This window comes from Aphelocoma coerulescens, chromosome 3, assembly GCF_041296385.1.
Source record: "Aphelocoma coerulescens isolate FSJ_1873_10779 chromosome 3, UR_Acoe_1.0, whole genome shotgun sequence".
Classification (NCBI taxonomy): domain Eukaryota; kingdom Metazoa; phylum Chordata; class Aves; order Passeriformes; family Corvidae; genus Aphelocoma; species Aphelocoma coerulescens.
The window spans coordinates 16,160,752-16,183,588 of NC_091016.1; the positions used below are offsets into that span (position 1 = coordinate 16,160,752).

General features: G+C 53.6%; 1 protein-coding gene across 1 annotated transcript in view; it reads right to left on the bottom strand.

Annotated features, from left to right (window-relative positions):
* Positions 1-22,837, bottom strand: part of LOC138107020 (TOG array regulator of axonemal microtubules protein 2-like) — a 44,604-nt gene that overhangs the window by 16,443 nt on the left and 5,324 nt on the right. The window contains exons 3-9 of the mRNA XM_069008351.1: positions 17,147-17,321; positions 16,182-16,841; positions 15,459-16,115; positions 9,261-9,392; positions 8,254-8,419; positions 2,172-2,260; positions 1,078-1,228 (exon numbers count right to left, since the gene is read on the bottom strand). Coding sequence (XP_068864452.1) covers positions 1,078-1,228; positions 2,172-2,260; positions 8,254-8,419; positions 9,261-9,392; positions 15,459-16,115; positions 16,182-16,841; positions 17,147-17,321 — 2,030 coding nt within the window. The remainder of the gene's footprint in view (positions 1-1,077; positions 1,229-2,171; positions 2,261-8,253; positions 8,420-9,260; positions 9,393-15,458; positions 16,116-16,181; positions 16,842-17,146; positions 17,322-22,837) is intronic.

The window sequence follows — 22,837 nt, forward strand, 5'->3', positions numbered from 1 at the left end:
GGAGCTTGGGAGTGGAGGCTGACAATGGAAAGGCCCAGAAAACTTGCTGGAGCTGGGTAACGTCTCTTTGTTATCCCAACGAACTTCAAGTATAACAGTGGCACAGTACCATGGGAAAGTGATCACAGAATCACAGACTCCTAGAAGAGTTTGGGTCTGAAGGCACCTTTAACCACCATCTAGTCCAGCCCCCATGAGCAGGGACATCTTCAGCTAGAGCAGGTTCCTCAGGGCCCCATCTAACATGGCCTTGAACACCTTCAAGGATCGATCAACAACAGCTTCTCGGGGCAAACTCTTCCAGTGTTTCATCCCCTTCATTATAAAAAACTTCTTCCTAATATCTAATCGAAATCTACCCTCTTCTGGTTTCAAACCAAATTGCAGGGATGCTTCCCTGAAGAAACAAGGAAACCTCAGTATTCCTTTTCTTTTGTTTCCCTGTTTCAGAGGCTGGCTGGGGAAGTTCCCAAAAGAAAGCGCAGATAACCTTGCGTGATGCCCTCAGGCTGAGTGCTGCCTCCTGAGGTCCCTGCTGCTGCCCTGGGGCAGCGCACACAGCACTGCAGTCAGAGCCCCTCAGCCGGGATTCAGTCGGGAACGCTGCTTGCTCCTGGGGCTACAACAGAAGCACTGGCTCGGGGCTTCAGCACAGCTCTACAGCGCCAGCTCCTCAGCAGGGAGTGGTGGGAGAAGGGTCTCTGGGGTTTTCATTAGAAGGAGTTGAATTTTGTTTCTTCCAGGTTGCACCTTGGTTGAAAAGCATTCTTTTGGACCCACTTTTCCTGGAGGCTGCTAGCCAGGAGAGAGTCTGAAGCCCCAGTGTACTTTGCAAGACAGAATTTTACACTCTGAAGGACTTCAGAGGGGAAGGTGGGAAGCTGATATTCTGTTACTGACTCAGTGAGGCCCTGGGCAAGACACTTCATGCCTCTCCATTTTTCTTTGGGGACCGGAAATACATCCTATGCAAACTCCCACTTGGATGCAAGTGTAACAGCCCCCCGGTCTCAGGGCAACACTGTGCAGAGGGCAAGCGAGTGATCAGAAAGGACCCCAGGTGTAGCAACCACTTACTTGCTGCAGCTGCATCCCCGGGGTCAACTGTCTGTGGAGGCAGCTGCAAGGACGTTTCCTTTTCTCTCTTTGTCTTGATCTCTGTCTCCAAAGGCCCCATTGGATTCCGCTCTAAGTTCCTTTGAGCCAAAATGCACAATGCAGCACGGATCTACATGCAATGGGAATGCATCACAGACTGTAAGCAGAGACACACAAACCAGACACAACATCTCATCAGGAGCACAGAGTCCATCGAGTTCCACAGTCCTTGATGCAGCTCCATGTACACTCCAATGGTTTCTGAAGAATGTCTCCTGTCCTCACCTTGGCAATTACACACAGTGAGGTGGAACGCTTTATTGCCATAACCTTCCACTGCTCCAAGGTACTGTTTCTCAGCCTATGTCAAGAGGCCCTGCTTGAAGCAAGAAAATCACAGGAGTGCTCCAAGACAGATGAAGAGCCCACGTGACCGGTGGGCAGGCAGTTCCCTTCCTACATGGCAGGAAGAATAAAAACCATGTGCAATACGCAGCAAGGAGGGGTAATTAGCTGTTGCTTAACACTCGTGGCCAGGAATTGCAGCCATTTCTCACTTCTGGCTTCTGAAGGACTCAGCTGCTCTCAGAGACCGTGAGGCCAAAAAGAGGAGTCACGTGAAAACAAGTTGCAGAAACATTGATGTTAATGTGCGGAAAAATTGAGAATGAGAGGGCTGTGAGATACAGCAAGAAAGGTAACCAGGAAAATCAGTCTCCCATTTTATTTTGCAGCCTTGCTTACACTCAGCATTAGAATCCTTGCTTCTGTGCTTCCGAGGATGCACTTTGCCCACATTCACTGATGTGTAGCTTGCTCTGCCATTCAGAACTTCTCTACAAGGGCCTTTGCACATAAAGAATGCTTCTGGCATGACCTTAGCACCATCTCCAAACCAGTGACCTTGCCACCACTGGAAATAGCCAAGCAATTGCTCTGGAGCTGTCAAATATATTCCCAAGAGAATCCCCATCCCCCAAGAGTGGAAGATTATGATTTTCAGGGACATTTTGGGCCAAACACTAAACAGTCACTGGAAAGGAAGTCTGCTCATCCCTGTCCTTATCCCTCACCTTTCGAAAGCCATCCTTCAGGGCTTCGGCATTCGTAAGGCCAGCACCGGTGGGGTGATCCGTCTCCTTGGCCTGGCTCAGTGGGAGGCCTGTTAATGGAAGCAAAGGTTCCTGTGAATCTCTGGCACACTTCAAGCCCCCAACAGCGCCACGCTGGGCAACAGGCAAGACAGCTTCCAGACTGCTGAGCTCTGATAAGGCCCAGAGATTGTGTCTGAGAGCAGCAAGGTACATATGCCTAGAACCTCTCCCAATGGATGGGCTACTGCCACAGTGCACTGGCAGCAGACATGGCATTGCTCTGTTGGCCAGCAGAGTGAAACCTCCTGCATGATGAAGGCCTCACCCCTGGGTGCTGGAGAGCCGCTGTGTTTGATAGAGAAGGGCAGAGACGGAGCTTGCTCCTGACAGAGATTCTTATCTGCCCTAATTCATGCTGATTTTAGTACACATCTTCTTCCTGGTTCCTAAAAGAACTCCTGGGTTCTAATACCTGTAAGCATTTAGATCAATATTTTCTTCTCTTTGTGGCAATATTTTAGAGGACATGAAAAGAAAAGCTTAGGATTGCAGGAGTGTTAGCCAAACGTGAATTGTGTTCTTGAAACGGGATCATTTGCTTTCCCCGAGGATTTTCATTCTAAACTGTGTGAGATTGGGCCACTTTCAGGCCAGTCTGACTAAAGGCTGATTTTCCTAATGGGAGTGGAACAATGTAACTCGTTCTGAAATACTCCCCAACAGAGCCCTTAGAACTCAGAGGATGAGTCACTCTTTACATGGCTTCACAGAGGATAAAATCACGTGGCAGCAAAGTAGCAAAAAACCAATGTCAGGATTTTTTGCCCTGCAAAATGGTCAGCTTAATAATAAAAAAGAGTTAGAAATGGGCTTTGAGGAAGGAGGGCTATTCTGGATTGGGGGCAAGGCCTCGGAAGGTAAGAGCATCTGGGAAATTAACAGGGAAAAACTACTGACTCCAGGGTAACCTCCTTGGGAGCAGTGCAGTCAGTCCCAAGTGCAAAGTGGAGACAAAATATAACAGAGGCCACAATGCCAACATAAAGCATCTGAAGCTACAGTATGGAGAGATTCCCTGGAAACTTTAAAATAGCTGCACAGGGAAACATGCTCCTGCCAGCAGCCACTTGAAGCAGGCTGTGTGAATGAAGGGACACCGGTGCATCAGAACCTCTGCAGAGCAGCCTCCTGGGAGGCTCCACATTATAGGCAATAGCTTCATTAGGACAGCAGGTTCAGTTCTTTACTGCATGCTTGCATGAAGATCATTTGGGACCTCCTTTTTGTATCTCATGCAGGAAAGGAGCTCTTAATAATACCCTGCTACTGAAACCCACACTGGGGTGTAGCTCTGTAGTGGTTCCCAATGAAGCAGATTGCCTGCTTTGTCACTGCCAGCCCTGGTGACCCTGTGAGGGACCACAGTTCATCCCACACACGTTCTGTCTCCAGGAAAAGCTTGCCTTGGCTTATTAGAGTGGAAAAAAATAGATGAATAATAAAATGGGCAATTATACTTGGATACGATCACGCTGTTGATGTCAGCCTTGTACCTGATTCTCCCAAGGCTTGTAAGTCATCCTGAAACATATCCATAGAAAAAACTCAGATCCTATGCTACATCTGAATGAAATTGCTTCAGATCATTAAGAATTCTCCTGTCAGGACCAGGACAAAACCCTTCCAACACTCACTTGGAGCTGTCCTGGATTTCTGCAGCCCTTTGTGGAAACCTGCTGTAGGCAGTGTGTCTGGGGTTTGTTTGGGCCTTTAGGAAAGATGTGTGGAACAGCATGCAGGGCTCTCCTAGGAGAAAAATGCTGGCCAGTGATCATATTTTACTAGTCCCCTATGACGGCTTCACACAGCAACAGCCCCAAGGCTGCTGAGAGGAAGGCACAGAGGAAGATAACCCTCCTGTTTCTGAGGGAAATTCTCTGACAACAAACCAACCTGAGCTGTCAAACAGCTGTGAGAAATATTCACTCACCCATAAGGCTGAAAGAGGAGAAAGTCATCTAAGCAAAACTCTTTATGAGTATAAACAAGTCAGCTGAGTTGCGTGCATCTCCCTGATGAGGCACAGCTCCCCCTCAAATGCACAAACCTTTATGCCTTTGCCCGGCCCGTGGGGCTGCCTGTCCCCTTTCCCACGTGCTGGCTGCTCAGGAACTTACATTCTTTCCCACTGCCCACCAGGCTCCAAGCAACAGCTCCTTTCCCCTCCCCTTTCTCTGCCGGTAACAAGCGTGGGTTCACTCCCCTTTTCCTCCCGCCCACACTCAGCAGGCCTGGCCTCCTGCTCGTTCCATCTTTGCCTGTGTGAATGGAGCACTCCTTCTCATGGCTACCTGCAATGCCTGAACGAAAACATCATTTTGTCCCTCACACAGCTGGCCTGGCGTTTTGAAACATGGGCCAAGGGGGAAACCTTTCAGTGTGTTTGGTCAAGGCCGGGCTATGCTCAAGGCAAAGGTGTGTCAGTGTACTCGGCTCCTTCTCTCCTCATGGTGTCCGGCAGGCACAGGAGCCCACAGCTCCTGCAGAAACCATCACGGCACTCCGTGGGAGCAAACTTGTGTCCAGTCCTCACACAGAGCTCTGGTGTCCAGCACTGCACCTCCTTGGAATGAGGAATTGTTGCAGTGCTCTTGGAAGGAGCTAAGGAGGTTTGGCCTTCAGATCAGCTCCTTCCTAGCTCCTGATTTGCTGCCCTGGCTAAGCTGCTGCCTGTGGCAACACTTGGTTCACAGCTGACAGCCCTGCTCTGCTGGCAGGCAGCCATTGCAGGAGCTTTTGCTGGGGTCATTGAACCTTTCAGATCTTCCCAAGGAGAGCTAAGGAGAGAACTTGTCAAAGGAGCATTGCCTGGGCAAAGCTTTTAACATTAAATCTTTTCTCTGTGCTCACTACCATGCACAGTAAATATTTGAGGAAGCAAGCTTCCTGCTCCAGAAATTCCTCCAATCAGTCAGATTGCCAGAAAGAAAATGCAGATTTGGGATGTGTCATCTCACTTTAATTCATTGTATAGAGAAACACAGGAGCACTTCTTGTGAGCTGTGTGTCTAACCTAAGTGACCTTGCCACCAAGAACTGAGAAAAGTGGGGAGAGATGGAATCAGTGGCACAAGGATCTGCAGTAGGATTCTCCCGCAGGCCTGAGGAAACTGCCCCGGGGTTCCACTGGGCCATGGCTTTTTACATCAAAACTTCATGCTTCACACTGGGGTGGTGAATCTTCCCTGGCCTTGTCAGGCCACACTGTGATCTCAGAAATGCTTGTTAGGCCTCAGCCTTGATGAACAGCCCCTGGACTAAGCTCCTCTTGAGCTTGCCCAAAACACTGAGTGCTCCCAGGAACTTGTGCTGTCTAACCAGATCCTGGGGTTTTCTATGAACAGTCTTGGAAACTACTTTTCTTGCCTGAATGCCATAACATCCTTCTTCTCGCACTTCCAAAGACAGGCTGCTGACCCAAAGTGCGGCCATGAGGAAGCATTTTATGACTGAAGCCCACTGTCTTGTGGCCCATCAACAGCGGCCCAAAAGGAAGCCCTCGAAGCTCTCCTGGACCACAGCAGCTGCCACTGGCAACCTCCAGTGGGGCCTCTCAGAGCCAGCGAGCTCAAGTTTCCTGTACTCACAGGATCATCGATCAACAATGGATCCTGGGCCAATCCCCCCACTCCTCACGGCTCCAGTTTAACTACTGTTAAGCTTGAGTGCTGTTAAGCTTTTAGGCCACATTCCTTTTCATCCTTGTCCTTTCTCTCCCTTTGTCAAAACCCGTCTAAACACACACACACACACAGAGTTCTCAGTTCATGTCTGGTTTGATTGACTGCATTTTGTTTGTTGCTTTTTTCCCTTGTTGTGCCTTAAAGGACTAGTAAGTAATAGTGTGAATGTTGCCAACAAATTTTGTTGAGCTGTTACTTAATATTCTGCACTAGTTTGAAAACAAACCAGTGAGAAATCACAAGACAGAACTGTAATTTAATAGGAAAATGAAAATAATTGCAATAGTACAAGAACACTGACAGAGTCAGGATACAACCTGACACCCTGTTAATCAGGGTGGTGGTAGCAGCCCAGATGAAGTGGTCCTATTGAAGCAGTGATCCTGTTGAAGGGTCTGGTCTTCGGCTGAAGGTCCAGTAGTAACTCTTATCCTCTGGGAACCCAGGAGGGAAGAGCTGCTTGTGCTTCAATCCTACCTGATTATATCCAGGTGGGAATGCTTGGCTCCTCCCCCTGGGTGGAGCATCTCCCAAGGGGCTGATGTAATTCTATGAGTCATGCAGTGGGTCATTGCTTGCCCATTAAACAGAGATAGCCTCCAGAGGGATTTAGCAAGGATGAGTCATGGTAGGAGATAACAAACACAGCCCCATCTCTTTTAACAGCTTGTGAAGGTGACAATAGAATACATACTGTTGGTTGCATCTTACACTGTAACCTAGGACATATTCAATCTGGTTTTACTGATAACCTTGACAGTGAATTTTTAAGCAATCTCAAACACTCGTTCATAACAAGCCTTGGGAGTATGAGGTACAGGGCTGACATTGGAAAGCAGGAGAATCACTCTAAAGTGCCGAGTTTAAATGTGCATTTCATTGCTCTTCTATTTATTTCACTCGATTAAGCCAAGCCAAGCTTTTCTTGGAGGCAGAATGTGTGTGGGACGTACTACGCCATTATCCCATAACTCTGGGCTGAATGGCACCCAGGCTGCAGTACAGATTTGAGGAACCCTTGTCACCTGTTCAATAACCTCACAGTTCGCTCATCCTTCTGCAAACAAGTCGCAAACAACGCTGTTGGACTGCTGTCCTGGGTAAATATACATACAGATGCCTTTTCCAAAGCAGTGCCTCTTTTGCCAGTGAAATACACGTCCTCTTCTTACCTATGGAATTGTGATTGAAGACACCTCTGAGCCAGATCTGTCTGAGATTGCAAAGGAGCAAAGCTTTGGGATTTGGGCACATTCTCTTTGTTGCTTTGCTCAGGCCTTTTGTGAGCACAGAATACATTGAGGCAGAAAACTGTAGACTACACAGGATCTTCTGGGTCCATTGTCCCCCAAACATGGTAATAGGTGGCCCCATTGGAATGCTAACTAACAAACAGCAGCACAAATGACATGAAGAAAACATGGCAAAAGAGGAAGAGGAGAGGCCCTGTGAGGAAAGAATACCGTGAGACAGTGGCTTGTTGAGTCAGCTGCACTCTGACAACCTCTAGGCCAGCAGGTCACACATTCTCGGCTTGTTGGTTTTTTTTAAATTATTTTATTTAAAACCGAAAAAATCAAAATAAAAGATATACTGTTGAAAATCTATTTTCAAAATGTAAAAGATAAAATCACAACACATTTATTCAAACCTACATCTACATGTCAGAACATATGTACATCTGTAACTACAAAGCCTAACGTATAAATCCAAATCTTCAAACATTCTTCGGACAGGCAGCACCTTCTTCCTGAGCTCGAGGAAAGAGAGCTCTTCTGGATAGGAGGCAAGGGCTTTGTCGGTAAGGGAACATAGGAAATGTCCAAGGAAAACTTCTTGATAAGACTGTAGCCAGTCACGCCTGCAAAGCGGAGACACAAAATATAACAGAGGCCGCAATGCAAACCTAAAGCATCTGAAGCTACGTATTTAATGGGACAGACCACCTGGAAACTTCTAAAGAGCTGCACAGGGAAACACGCTCCTGCCAGCAGCCACTTGAGGCAGACCAGGGAGACACCCTGACCCACTTCCAGAGAGCCAGCACAGGAACAGCCTGGCCTCTGGGCTGCCCTGGGACAGCAGGGAGCCCAGAGCCCTGTGCTTTCCAGGAATGGCTCAGCTGCACACGCACCCTCCTGCTCCTCTCCCGGCCCCACAGCTGAGCAGCCCTACAGCTACACGGGGCACTGGGAGCTGCACAGCTCATTGCAGGGGGCACATGCAGGGCAGAACTGTTCCCTGGCAATGTGCCCAGGCTCTCTAGGCTGGCACAAGAGCCTTCCTCCCGCCAGAGAGCGGCCCAGCTCCCGCCTTACCTCTTTGTGAGGCTGAGCCATGCTCAGCCTTCACCGTGTCCTCCCTGGCAGTGACCCCGGGGGCAGCGCTGCTCAGCTGCCCCTGCCGGGGCTCCTGGGCCAAGGCCCCCTGAGCAGGCTGCGAGCGGAGACCTGCACTGCCAAGCCTGGGGGTCTGCACAGCATCCTTGCAGCCAGGCAGGGGCGGGAGGGCACCAGGGTGGGGAGGCCACACAGGGCCCTCCTTAGGCATGGTCTCCATCCACTTCTTCCTTGAGGTTTTGTCTCCAGAAGAAGCTGTAGATCAGGTACAAGGGAAGAAGTGAGTTAGCTGAACTCCAGCCTTTGATATCTACTCATTGAATGGGTGAGGCATCCAAGGATTTTTTAATTACTGAGAAGTTTGCTTTGTTTTTATCTTTCATGAAACTAGCATCACTGTGATTGTTCTTAACAGTATGGACCTGGCAAGCCTGAAGGGCAAGGTGGAAGGCTGCAACGATAAGAGGGGAAAAAACCCATTCCTTCTTGCGACTGGGCTTCTGTGCATACCAAGTACAGACCCACACAGTCCTGACTGCTGTTCCTGCAAACCAGCAAGACCTCTCAGCAAGCAGGCAGGCCTTGCTGGTGTTTTAACAGCACCGTTATAACATCCTCAGGGTTCGAGCTGATCAGCCAGCAGACGAAGAAGGGGAAATTTATTTTTAGTGAGACCTGACATTGATGGCAAAGATAGAAACAGGCCTTGCATCTTATGACCATGTCCACTTTGTGGTCTGCTGTGGCCACAGTCCCTGTCCTGACTGGCAGTATGAGTCATTTGGCTACTGAGAAAAAGGAGAAAGCAGAGTAAACCAAGGACAGAATGTTGTGATGCCTTGGGCATCCTTGCAGGATCATCTGTACCTGTCAGCCACCTACTCTGACACAGAGCCAGCACTGACCACCATCGACCAGTTTTCCCTGAAATCTGCTGGGATTTTTTTCCATTTGGCCAAGGCCTTTCATCTCCATTCTATCCTCACCTTTTTCTTCAGCGGTCTTTCCTTTTCCAGTGAAGTCCATGGTCGAACCCGTGCTTCTGCCTCGCAGAAGTATCTGGGTTTGAATTTGGGAACGCTCTCGGCGTAGACAGCGACGGGAGCTTGGTACCCAGCCTTAGAACAAGGTCGGGGGACTCCAATCGCCAGCAGTCGGCGCAGAGAGGCAGAGCCGGACGCGTCTCCTGCCGCTGTGCCTGTGACACCCGCGACCTTCACAACCTCAGCGCGGGGCTGCCCCTTTGTGACACGCTCGCCCGTGGTTCTCTCGTTTCCATGGCCGCAAAACCCCCATCCCAACACCATCCCCTTCCCTTCCCAAGGGCAGCCAGCCCTAAGCCCCAGCAGGCTAGGCCTGTGGGTTTGACACTGTCTAGGAGGAAAGGCACTTTCCAAAGCTACTTCTCAAGGCATTTATTTTTGTAACTCCCACTCAGATCTGGACTGGGTTTTGCACTTTTTGGATTTGATTTTTTCTGTTCACAACAAACGAAGGGCTGGCACATGAACAATGGTACCCCATGTTAGAAGTTGAAGAAGCTTTGCACTCTCCATTAGATATCCCCAGTATTCAAGCAGCCCATATCTGTAGGGAACAAACTGGCCTATCCAAACAATCCACTTTTGCTCTACTTCATTTTTCTAGGGGTTTATTCCCTGCTTTCCTTCCTGCAGAGACACCCAAACCCAACATAAACATGACCTGCCTCAAAATATTTCTGATCTTGGCTAATCCTAACAATTGAAAATCTTCCTAATGGAAAAACCACTGGGCAGGTCATTCTGAAATGCTCTCCAACAGAGCTCCTAAAACTCAGAGAACTAATCATTCTCTACAGTCCTCCACCAATGATAAAATCATGTGGCAGCCAAGCGGTAAAAAAAAAGAATAACTTTCTGAAATCAGGACTTTTTTCCCCCTGTAGAACATTACAGTCAATAGTAAAAGAGAGAAAGATAAGCTTTAATGAGATAGCTCACTCCTATTACCGCAGGCCTGGTTCCTACGGTATATCACTGTGTCCCACAGCCATAGGGAGGCGGAGGAGAGAAGTCCAGCAGGCAGGAATTGTGCAGCAAGATTGATTTATTTAATTATTTTACAAACTCTTTTATAGACTTTTTTCTTCATAGTCTAATTGGACAAAGGACCAACCACCCCTTGGGGGTGATTGGCTAAAAGCCTAAAACATCCATTGTCAAAATATTTTTCTACTATACCATAAACAAGACTTTTCAAGGTTGCAGGTGTCTTGGGTGTTTACATTCCCTGCTACCTCTTCTGTGAGAGAGAAAAGTCTCTCACGGACTTAGAAAATAGCAAGAAAATCCTCGCTAACAGTATTTTTGTACCTACACACCTAGTCCAGAATTAATGCAGCAAAAATGCCACCTTACATACTCAGCAATTCTTCTCCCCAGATGCATTCAGCATTCCAGCTGCATATCAGCAATTACGGAGTCATTCCAAAGGGGCCGTGCCCAGGATTTGGCAGAACTAACCCTGAGGCAAGGGATCAGTGGGTCTCATCCCTTTTTCTGCATCAGCAAAATTATTTGTTCAAATCTCATCTTTCCCATCTATTAAAGGAAGCTTTGCCCCCTGCAATAGATGCTCCCAGTATTCAGCGGGCCAATATGATCCGTGTATCTGTAGGGTGTAAATTGGCCATGCAAATGTTCTCCTTCCTTGTGGCAGGGGTTCATTCCTGCTTTCTTTCCTGCAGACACACCCAAACCCAACATTAACATCACCTGCCTCAAAACAATTCTCATCTTGGCTGTCCCTGAACATTCAAAACTATACACAGAGCGTTTCCCTGTCCCCCGGGACAGGCTCTAAGGCTGGGCTCTCACTTGCATGGAATGAAGAAGAGCTGCTGCACTTGCCAGTGGCTCTGGGGTCTCGCGATCAGCGCTTTGAGTGCAGCTTTTGTACCCACTCTGCCTCCCTGAGCCGAGCAGCATTCCTGGCCATCGGCACCGCCGCTGCAGGCCAACATCCTCCGGGCACAGCTGCAGGAAGGAGATTGCAACGAGTCCTGGCTGAAGGAGTCTCCAGTCTGCTGCAGCCCTTCACCTGGGGCGGAATTGTCTTGTGCCGCCATGGGGGGAGCAAAGGGGCGATGGGCTCTGTGCAGATGAGGGTCTCCTCGGTGTGCTGCTGGTCGCTGGGCCCCATACAGCTGCTGGTGCGTTGCCCCGCAGCATCAGGAGCCTGCATGGAAAAATAACACTGCCAGTGCAAGTGACAGCCACCCATCCCTTCCATGGCCCTGCCCACAGGGCGTCCTGCCTACCAAACTGCTCGAGTCAGGTCATGTTAGAGCAACATAAAAAATGTTCAAATGATGCATTTTGCACATTCTGTCAAAATCATGGCCATACAGTCCACATGTTGGAGGCAGACTGCTGTCAGCAGAATGGGGGAAGCCCCAGCAGCTGCTCTCCCCATGGCAGGATGCCCATGGCAGCAGAGGCAAGTCTCTGACCTTGCCCACTGCAGTGGCACCCAGGACAGTGCTTTGGAGTTGTTCCCACGGAACTCAGGCTGCTGCTACAGCAGCAACATCACTTCACACATTTGATAACAAAGAGTTGGAATGGCACACAGGACTTGCCCCAAGAGCTACAAATAAAAGGCGGGGTGGTTAGAAGAGTTTGCTCCTTTTTAATACAAGCAGGCCTGGATTTAAGCAGGGACACTGGGCTAATCATACTGGGGACTGCTTTATAAGCCTTGTCTCTAGCAATTCCCACCAGCCTGCAAGATTTTGTCAGTAGAAAGGGGTAGCTAAGGTTTTACAGCACATCCATGAGCAAGTCTGGGCCAGAACTCAAAAGCACAAGACAAATACCCCCAAATCTGCCCCCCATGGGGAAAGGAAGCAGAAAAGCAGATGAAACAAGTGCCATTGAAGCTAAATTGCCTGCATTTATCTTCTGGTCCAACCTTTCTGTACAAAATCTCCTCAATTCAAACACACAGCTTAAGATCAAGGAATAAAAGTGTTTCGAGAGCATTTAAAGCCTGATTCCTCTTACTTGCACGGAAAGGTAGATGCTAAATTCCTTAAGAACACAAATGTGGGTCTGTTTGGGACTGCATCCTTCAAAACAAGGAATGGAGGTTTAGAATCACAGAACTGTTTCCATTGGGAAAGACCTTTAAGATCACAGAGTCCCCCCAATAACCTGAGGCCGCTAACACTGCCAAGGCCACCACTAAAGCATATCCCAGGACGGGATGCCATTGGCCTTCTTGGCCACCTGGGCACACGCTGGCTCACGTTCAGCCACTGCCAAGCAGCACCCTCAGCTCCTTTTCTGCTGGGCAGCTTTCCAGCCACTCTGCCCCCGGCCTGTAGCCTTCCGTGGGGTTGTTGTGGCCCAAGTGCAGGACGGGACACTTCACCTTGTTGAACCTCATACAACTGACCTCAGCCCATGATCCAGCCTGGCCAGATCTCTCTGTAGAGACTTCCTACCCTCCAGCAGATCAACGCTCCCACCCAGCTTGGCGTCATCTGCAAACTGGCTGAGATGCCCTTGATCCTCTCCTCCAGATCATTGATAAAGATATGAAACACGACTGGCCCCAGTGCTGAGCCCTGGGGAACACCACTTGTGACCAGCCACCAACTGCATTTAATTCCATTTAATTCCACCACTCCCTGGGCCTGCCCATCCTGACAGTCTTCACCCAGGGAAGGAAGAGTGCATTAAGTACTTCAGGCTTTTCTTCATGCTTTGTTCTATGTTTCCCCCCACATCCAGTAAAAGGCAGAGATTCTCCTCAGCCCTCCTTTTGTTGCTGTTGTATTTACAGAAATAGTTCTACTCTCTTTTGCAAGTTTCTAGGAAGAAATTCTTTACTGGGAGGCTGCTGAGGTACAGGGAACAAGTTACCCAGAGAAGCTGTGGATGCCCCAAGCCTGGAAGCATTCAAGGCCAGGTTGGATTGAGCCCTGAGCAACCTCGTCTAGTGGAAGATGTCCCTGCCCACAGCCAGGGCTTTGGAAGTAGAAAATCTCTCAGGATCTTTCCAATATAAATCATTCTGTGATTCTATGATTTCCCAGGAGGAGTCACATTAAATATGGGCGTTGTTTCCGGTTTCTCTCCCCACTTGCAGGTGGCCATCAAGCGAGTGTCCCGCGATCGCATCCCGGAGTGGGCGCTCCCCACCCCCCGCCCCAAAGAGACCAAAGCATCCCCCACAGCCCCACGGTGCTGCACCAGATCCCGGGCACGTGGCCTCCTCCAGTCCTTGGCGGCCTCGGGGAGGCTCCAGAGCCCTGTGTGCGGGACAGCTGCTGCAGCACCCACCGCTGTGCCTGGGGGCAAACAGCGCCCAAGGAGCGGCTGCGCAAGTTCAGAGTCTGAAGCAGAATCCCCGGTGCACGCAAGTGAAAGCTGGGATTTCAGGGGCTGCCAGGAGATGCTGAATTCCTCTCCTCGCTGCCCTTTCTAGCCATGGCCACGCTGATGCAATCGGAAGAATTGCCCCTGCCCAGGCAGCTCTCAGGTAGAAGACTGGCTTTTGCTCCTCATGTTTCTGAGGGGCTAGCTGCCAATTCCTCAGGTTTTCCTTCCAATTAATACGGGGTTATGACTATTTTTACTAGTTTATTACTAGTCTATTTCTAGTTTTACTCCCTGCGGCTCCCTGTGAGCGAGGAAGCACCACAAACCCTCTCCCTCAAAGCCTTGAGGTACTGCCCAAGCAGAACTTTTTCATGCTCTTTCCTCCTGGTGATTTTATAATCTCGTCCACAGTCTGAAAGCAAACTGATGCCGTAGGCAAAAGCTTGACCTTGGAACCCTAGGGCACTTTCTGTGCGTGTGTTTGTGTCCCCACGGCCTTCGGGTGAGCCTGGTGAGGCCGAGGCCTGGGGCCCTCAAGATGGCGCCGGGGAGCCCCCGGGGCAGCGGGGCGGGGCGGCAGAGGGTGGATTTCCCCCGAGCGAGGGAGCGAGGGAGCGGCGGGGAAAGGCGCGGGGAGCAGGGGAGGCACAAAGGCCCCGGCTCTCTGGCAAGCGGGCGGCCAGTCGCCAACTGCTGGCTCCCGGAGCCGCTGGCAGGGCCGTGTCTCCTCCACGCCGGTGACACTGCACCTGCAGCGCTGCATCCGGCTCTGCCGGGCTCCCCAGCACGGACGGCAAGGACACGGACGGGCTGGAGCACGTGCGGACGGGGGACACCGAGATTTAGCGAGCGCTGGAGCACCTCTCCTGCAAGGAAAGGCTGAGACAGCTGGGCTTCTTCAGCCGGCAAAAGACACTTAGGCTTAGGCTCGACAGAACCGTGGCCTTCCAGAACCTGACGGCAACCTACAAGAAAGCTGGAGAGGGACTTTGGACAAGGGCAGGCAAGGACAGGACAAGGGAGAATGGATCCAAACGGAAAGAGAGTAGGTTTAGATGAGGTATTCAGAAAAATGACTCTCGTGGCACAGGTTGCCCGGAGAAGGTGTGGCTACCCCCTCCCTGGCAGTGTTCAAGGCCAGGCTGGATGGAGCTCTAGACAAGCCCTTGGTCCAGTGCCAGGGGTCCCTAGCCACAGCAGGGGGGCTTGCAACGACGTGATCTTTCAGGTCCCGTCCAAGCCAAACCATGCCGTGACTCCGTGATTCTGGGATACTTCCCCTCCTCATCCTCTGGCAGAAAAAGAAGCTTGGGACCAAGTTCCACATTGCAGACTCTGTCTTTTGGCAGCCTGCAACTGTCTCAACAGAGGATGAAAAGAGATGACATTACTGACACGATTTATCTTTTCTACCTGAAAATTAAAGGCTCCACTCCTGTCCACTCTCGCACAACCATCAGGACAGGGAACTCTTCCCGGTGAAATGCTTCATCTCACCTAAGGAAGAAGAAAGCTACAAGCCCACACTTTTCTTTATTTCTGTATTGATTTATTAGGTTATTTCTTTCACGGGCATTTATTTCTTTGTTTGCTTCTTCCCTTCCGCGGGGCGCGCGCCGGCTCCTCCGGTGGGCTCGTGCAGGGAACGGACGAACGGAACGGCCGCGCGCTCCGGCGGCTCAGCGGCAGCAGCAGCGGCAGCAGCAGCGGCAGCAGCAGCGGCAGCAGCAGCGGCAGCAGCGCCTCTCTCGATCGGTTTTCCACTCGGATTTCCGCTCGCTCTCCGTCCCCTTCTCCCTCTCACACTCCACTCACTCCCGTCCCGTCCCTGTCTCCGCCTCTCCCAGCGCGGCTCATGCCGCGTCCCGCGGGCCGCCCCTCTGCGGGGCCGCCCCGTGCCCGCCGCGGTGCCGCCTCCGCCGGGCTCTCTCCGTCCTGGCAGCGGCTCTGGTGCTGGCGGAGCAGCACGCTCTTTTGGCTCCGCCTGGCGCGGGCCCTGGCCCGGCCCCGGCCGAGGCCCCTCCCGCGGCTCCGCCCGGAGCCACCCCGCTGCCGCCCCTCGGCGGGGCCGCCCCCTGCCCGCCCCTGCCCGGCCCGCCGCGGTGCCGCCTCCGCCGGGCTCTCTCCGTCCTGGCAGCGGCGCCGCTGGAAGTGCCGCTCGCTCTGGTGCTGGCGGAGCAGCACGCTCTTTTGGCTCCGCCTGGCGCGGGCCCTGGCCCGGCCCCGGCCCCGAACGAGGCCCCTCCGGCGCTTCCGCCCGGAGCCGCCCCGCTGCCGCCCGGCTCCCGCCCCGTCCCCGGCAGCGTCGTCCGCAGCATCGCCGGCAGCTTCCCCGCTCCGAACTCCGCCGCTCGTCAGCTCGGCCGCCGGCCCCGGGGCGGCTCGGGAAGCAGCAGCGCCCGGGGGCCCCGGGCAGAATGCCGAGAGCGCGGTGCCGCCCGCACGGGCGGAGAAGCCTCCCCTGGAGCAGCTCTACCGGCAGGGCCCGCTGCTGGGGAGCGGCGGCTGCGGCAGCGTTTACTCCGGGACCCGGCTCGCCGACGGCGCCCCGGTAAGAGTGGGGCCGGGTCGGAGGGGGGCGGCGGGCGGCGGGCGACGGGCGACGGGCGACGAGCTCAGCCCGCCGCTCGCCTTGACTTGCAGGTGGCCATCAAGCGAGTGTCCCGCGATCGCATCCCGGAGTGGGCGCGGCTGGTGAGTGAAAGCCGGCGGGGCGTGGCGGGCGGGGCTAGGGCGAGGCCCGGGAGGGTGGGAGCCGGGACGCTGCGAGGGGAGCGAGCGTGCAGTGAGCGGGGGCCGCGGAGCGTCCCGGGCCGGGCAATGGCGAGCGGCGCTGGGGCCGGGCCGGGGTGCCGAAGGCTCGGCGCAGCATCGGCCCCGCTGACGGCATCGCGGTCCCCCCCGCAGCACAACGGCGCCCTTGTGCCCCTGGAGCTGGCGCTGCTCTGGATGGTGTCGCGCCCTGGCTTCCGCGGCGTGGTGCGGCTCCTGGACTGGTTCGAGCTGCCCGACGGCTTCGCGCTGGTCATGGAGCGTCCGGAGTGCTGTCAGGACCTCTGGTACTTCCTGGAGGAGCGGGGCTTCCTGACGGAGCCCGTGGCGCGGGGGCTGTTCCGCCAGGTGCTGGAGGCCGTGCGGCACTGCACCAGCCGCGGCGTCCTGCACCGCGACATCAAGGCCGAGAACGTCCTCGTCGACCTGGCCACCGGCGAGGCAAAGCTCATCGACTTCGGGTGCGGCACGGTCCTCCAGGACACCTTCTACACCCGAATGTCAGGTGAGCCCAAAGGCGGGGCCCAGCCGGGCAGCAGAGATTCCCCCCTTTGCTGGCAGAGGGAGAAGAGGGAGGGAGCGAGGGGAAATCCTTCTGCAGCCGGCTGCAGCCAAGTTGCTTTCCGGCGGGGCGAGGGCTGCCTGTTGTGGAACGGGAGCTGGCTGGGAGGGAGCAGCACTCATCAGGGCCTGATGAGCTGCGCCCGTGTCCCGTAGGCACGCCGGAGTACAGCCCGCCGGAGTGGATCCTCTTTGGCTGCTACCATGGCCAGCCAGCCACCATCTGGTCCCTGGGCATCCTGCTCTATGAGCTGGTCTGTGGGCACCTTCCTTTCAACACGGATGAGGACATCATCCGGGGCCAGCTCTTCTTCCCGCCCCGGGTGTCTCAAGGTGGGGATGCGCCTTCACGGCACGGGGGGGGGAAGGACGTGGTTGGCAGAGGGCAGGTGGCACACAGGCGTCCTGCTCTTGCAGCTAGGGAGGAGGCTGATCTGCTGGGGTTAGCTGGAGGAGGTGGCACGTGTGCCTCTGGGCTGCTCTCGTCCGAAAGGGAGGATCGACGGGAAGGTTGGGGTGCAGCTTCCGAGCGCTCCTAGTGTGGCCTGGGCACCGTGGAATCTGGGAGAGCAGGGGCAGGAGCCTTGTCCCGCTGAGCAGCGTTTTCCCGTTTCTCTCCCCAGAGTGCCAGCACCTCATCCGGTGGTGTTTATCCATGGACCCCGCGCACAGGCCGTCCTTGGAAGACCTGTTTGAGCATTCTTGGCTGCAGGACCGTCACCTGGCCCAGGAGACAGCAGAGATCCATCCCTCTGCACAGTAGGATCCAGGAGCCCAGCAAGCACCAGCTGCACGCGTCTCGGGGCGCTCGAAGAAAACGGCAGAGCGTTTCCCTGCGGCCGTGGCATGGAGGAGAGAGCGCAGCCGAGGAGATGCTTCCGCTGGTCCTCGGCGCCTTGTGGAGGAAGCGGCTCAGTGCTCCCCATCCTATTGGAGAAGTCGTGGCAGTGCGGTGAAGTTGCCACGGACTGGAAAAGGGGAAACATCCCCCTGCAGCTCAATGGCATCGTGATGTCCCCGCAAGCCGAGGCACCGCCGGGGTGTTCTTCTGGAGCACGACCTGGAGCCGGACAACACCGTCCTCGAGCTGGCCGCTGGCGGGGCAAAGCCGGTTGGCTTTGGTTGCGGCCCCTTCCTGGAGGACACGCTCTGCGCCCCGACGGAATCAAGATGAGTCCACAGCCGGCGGAGGGGTGGGGGGATGCTCGTGGTTCCAGGCGTGGCAGGGCTCGGCCGGACCAGGCACCGGAGCTTCCCCGCTTGGCGGCGCCGGGGAATATTAATTTTTCCGCCGGCCGCCAAGTTGCTTTTTGGCGGGACAGGGCACGGATGCTGTGCAGGGGGAGCCAGCGCCCGGCCTTGCTGACAGCTTCTGCCACCCAGCCTGGCCCGGGCTGGGGCGGGGGGAGCCAGCCTGGCAAAAGCATCCGTCCGTAGGGACGGGGAGCAGCAGAGGGGGGCGGGTTCCGAAGGCGTGCCCCTGCTGGTCTGCTTTGCGGGCCCTTGAGGAAGGGGTGGGCTTACGCGTGGGAAAGGTGGGGTTTTTCCCCAGCCGTGGGAGAGCCTTAATGCTTGCATGGAGTGCTCAGACCCTCCCCAGGCCCGTGATACGGTGATAACCTTTGACGTTTTTTCTTGCTTCCAGGTCTTGTTTTGAATTGACTTTCATGCAATCGTTCTTTGCTTTTTCCAGGAAGATTGCACCGGGTGCCCGGACCGCATGGGGAAGCGCTGGCCCCCTGTGTGTGGAGTGCGTCCGGTGCCGGCGCTACCCCGGGGGGCCGCGGTCTGCGGGGCCATCGCCTTCAAGACGGACGAGGACCTCGTGCGGGATCGGCTCCTCTCCTGGCAGCAGGTCTCCAGAGGTGGGTACCTGGCTTCACAGCAACGGGTGGCAGAAGGGCTTCCGGCAGACGGCAGCGGGCACACGAGCATCCCGCTCTTGCAGCTGCTGAGGAGACTGCTCTGCCGTGTTTAAGTGGAGGAGGTGGAACGTGGCCTGCCATGCTGCTCTCCTCTAGAAACGGAGAATTGGCACCGCCAGCAGCCTGGCCCGGGCACAGGCCGTGCTGGGACAGGGGGGACAGGAGCCCTGTCCGGCTGACCGCGGCTTTCTGGTTTCTCTCCCCAGGGTGCCAGCACCTCAGGCACGGAATCAGCACCGCTCGGCCTGCGAATCTGGGAGGGCTGGAGGGCGGCGGGTGTTAATTTGCTGTCAAAAATAAATCTTGTTCTTGTCGTTGTCATCGGAGCCTTTCTTTCATCCTTTTCCAAGCTTTTGGTCCCCTTCCTCCAGGGTAATCTTTTTGTGTCCTTCCTCAGCCACTCGGTGGCCTTTGGCAGGGGGGGTTAAGCAACGCGAAAATTTCAACAACAGCTCCTGTTGCCAACGGCAGCAGCCCCTTCGAGAAGCCGGAGCTGCCAGCCAGGCCCGCGTGTGCTTTGGAAAGGGGAGCGGTTTGCAGGGACGCAGTGGTCGCCCCGCTGCAAAAGCTGGGAGGAAATCAGAAGCGGCAAAATGCCATTTCGGCTCAAGCCCCGCCCAAATACTTCTTCATCTTTCCCCTCTGCTCCAAGATAGGCAGGCAGGGCTGGACTCCGGCAAGGTTCCAAGTTCTTTGTGCTCCCTGGCATCAAAGGGATCACGATGGAAACTCTCGTAGGCAGTAACTGCGGTACAGCTCCTGAAGGAAAAAAGGAAGTGTCACGAGATGGGACATCCTTCTTGTCTCCTTTGTCTCCCCAGGAGCCCGAGAAAGAGAAATGCCTGCAAGGGCTTTATCTGACTCCTTCCCAGCCAGCCCTTCCCTCCTCGCTCCCGGGTCTCGTTTGCTCCGCAGGCCTCATTAGCTCGCTAAACTCAGAGGAGCCCCGGTAGGAAAAATCGCTGCCTGGCGTGGCGCTGGTTGATCCCTGTCTCATCTTGATTCCATTTGCCCTGCTCCCCACCCCCCGCCCCAAAGAGACCAAAGCATCCCCCACAGCCCCACGGTGCTGCACCAGATCCCGGGCACGTGGCCTCCTCCAGTCCTTGGCGGCCTCGGGGAGGCTCCAGAGCCCTGTGTGCGGGACAGCTGCTGCAGCACCCACCGCTGTGCCTGGGGGCAAACAGCGCCCAAGGAGCGGCTGCGCAAGTTCAGAGTCTGAAGCAGAATCCCCGGTGCACGCAAGTGAGAGCTGGGATTTCAGGGGCTGCCAGGAGACGCTGAATTCCTCTCCTCGCTGCCCTTTCTAGCCACGGCCACGCTGATGCAATCGGAAGAATTGCCCCTGCCCAGGCAGCTCTCAGGTAGAAGACTGGCTTTTGCTCCTCATGTTTCTGAGGGGCTAGCTGCCAATTCCTCAGGTTTTCCTTCCAATTTCTGGAGGAAAAACTCTGTGTCACTTGGCTGCGTGTGTTTGCTTAGCTATGGTTTAAATCCCAGCCTAGTAAAGCCTGGGAAGGCTGGCATGTGTCAGGGAAAACTAGTCTGTGAGCTTATGGGGTTTCCTGCCATCACCAGCAGAGTGATGTGTCCTTTGGGGATTCCTCTGGAGACAAAATTAGGCATCTGCTCCCTCCTGCAATATTCTCTTAGATCTTTCTAAAATATCCTAGAAAAGACAGTGAAACTTCATGTCTACTTGCACACCCACTGTTTGAATAGGGGCATTTTTGTCTGACCGGGCAGCCGCGAGCCGGGTGCCTCCTCCCTCCCCTGCCGCAGCTGGAAAAAAAGTCGCTATCTCTGTGTGACCTTGAACAAGCTGCAAACTGCTTTGAAAAAGTTTTGCTCAGTTTTTCCTTCCCCTTCTCAGGCTCAGTTTAAAGGCATAAAAAGGCACAAAAATTAATTTCTGGGCATAGGGCAGCGATAAGGAATACACATCATAAAGTCACCCCAAGACACTAGTATTTCTGAGGGAAATTTTTTTACACCAAACCAGCTGGAGTCATCAAACAGCTGACCTGGCGTTTCGAGACATGGGCCAAGGGGGAACCTTTCAGTGTGTTTGGTCAAGGCCGGGCTATGCTCAAGGCAAAGGTGTGTCAGTGTACTCGGCTCCTTCTCTCCTCATGGTGTCCGGCAGGCACAGGAGCCCACAGCTCCTGCAGAAACCATCACGGCACTCCGTGGGAGCAAACTTGTGTCCAGTCCTCACACAGAGCTCTGGTGTCCAGCACTGCACCTCCTTGGAATGAGGAATTGTTGCAGTGCTCTTGGAAGGAGCTAAGGAGGTTTGGCCTTCAGATCAGCTCCTTCCTAGCTCCTGATTTGCTGCCCTGGCTAAGCTGCTGCCTGTGGCAACACTTGGTTCAGCTGACAGCCCTGCTCTGCTGGCGGGCAGCCATTGCAGGAGCTTTTGCTGGGGTCATTGAACCTTTCAGATCTTCCCAAGGAGAGCTAAGGAGAGAACTTGTCAAAGGAGCATTGCCTGGGCAAAGCTTTTAACATTAAATCTTTTCTTTGTGCTCACTACCATGCACAGTAAATATTTGAGGAAGCAAGCTTCCTGCTCCAGAAATTCCTCCAATCAGTCAGATTGCCAGAAAGAAAATGCAGATTTGAGATGTGTCATCTCACTTTAATTCATTGTATAGAGAAACACAGGAGCACTTCTTGTGAGCTGTGTGTCTAACCTAAGTGACCTTGCCACCAAGAACTGAGAAAAGTGGGGAGAGATGGAATCAGTGGCACAAGGATCTGCAGTAGGATTCTCCCGCAGGCCTGAGGAAACTGCCCCGGGGTTCCACTGGGCCATGGCTTTTTACATCAAAACTTCATGCTTCACGCTGGGGTGGTGAATCTTCCCTGGCCTTGTCAGGCCACACTGTGATCTCAGAAATGCTTGTTAGGCCTCAGCCTTGATGAACAGCCCCTGGACTAAGCTCCTCTTGAGCTTGCCCAAAACACTGAGTGCTCCCAGGAACTTGTGCTGTCTAACCAGATCCTGGGGTTTTCTATGAACAGTCTTGGAAACTACTTTTCTTGCCTGAATGCCATAACATCCTTCTTCTCGCACTTCCAAAGACAGGCTGCTGACCCAAAGTGCGGCCATGAGGAAGCATTTTATGACTGAAGCCCACTGTCTTGTGGCCCATCAACAGCGGCCCAAAAGGAAGCCCTCGAAGCTCTCCTGGACCACAGCAGCTGCCACTGGCAACCTCCAGTGGGGCCTCTCAGAGCCAGCGAGCTCAAGTTTCCTGTACTCACAGGATCGTCGATCAACAATGGATCCTGGGCCAATCCCCCCACTCCTCATGGCCCCAGTTTAACTACTGTTAAGCTTGAGTGCTGTTAAGCTTTTAGGCCACATTCCTTTTCATCCTTGTCCTTTCTCTCCCTTTGTCAAAACCCGTCTAAAAACACACACACACACACACACACACACACACAGAGTTCTCAGTTCATGTCTGGTTTGATTGACTGCATTTTGTTTGTTGCTTTTTTCCCTTGTTGTGCCTTAAAGGACTAGTAAGTAATAGTGTGAATGTTGCCAACAAATTTTGTTGAGCTGTTACTTCATATTCTGCACTAGTTTGAAAACAAACCAGTGAGAAATCACAAGACAGAACTGTAATTTAATAGGAAAATGAAAATAATTGCAATAGTACAAGAACACTGACAGAGTCAGGATACAACCTGACACCCTGTTAATCAGGGTGGTGGTAGCAGCCCAGATGAAGTGGTCCTATTGAAGCAGTGATCCTGTTGAAGGGTCTGGTCTTCGGCTGAAGGTCCAGTAGTAACTCTTATCCTCTGGGAACCCAGGAGGGAAGAGCTGCTTGTGCTTCAATCCTACCTGATTATATCCAGGTGGGAATGCTTGGCTCCTCCCCCTGGGTGGAGCATCTCCCAAGGGGCTGATGTAATTCTGTG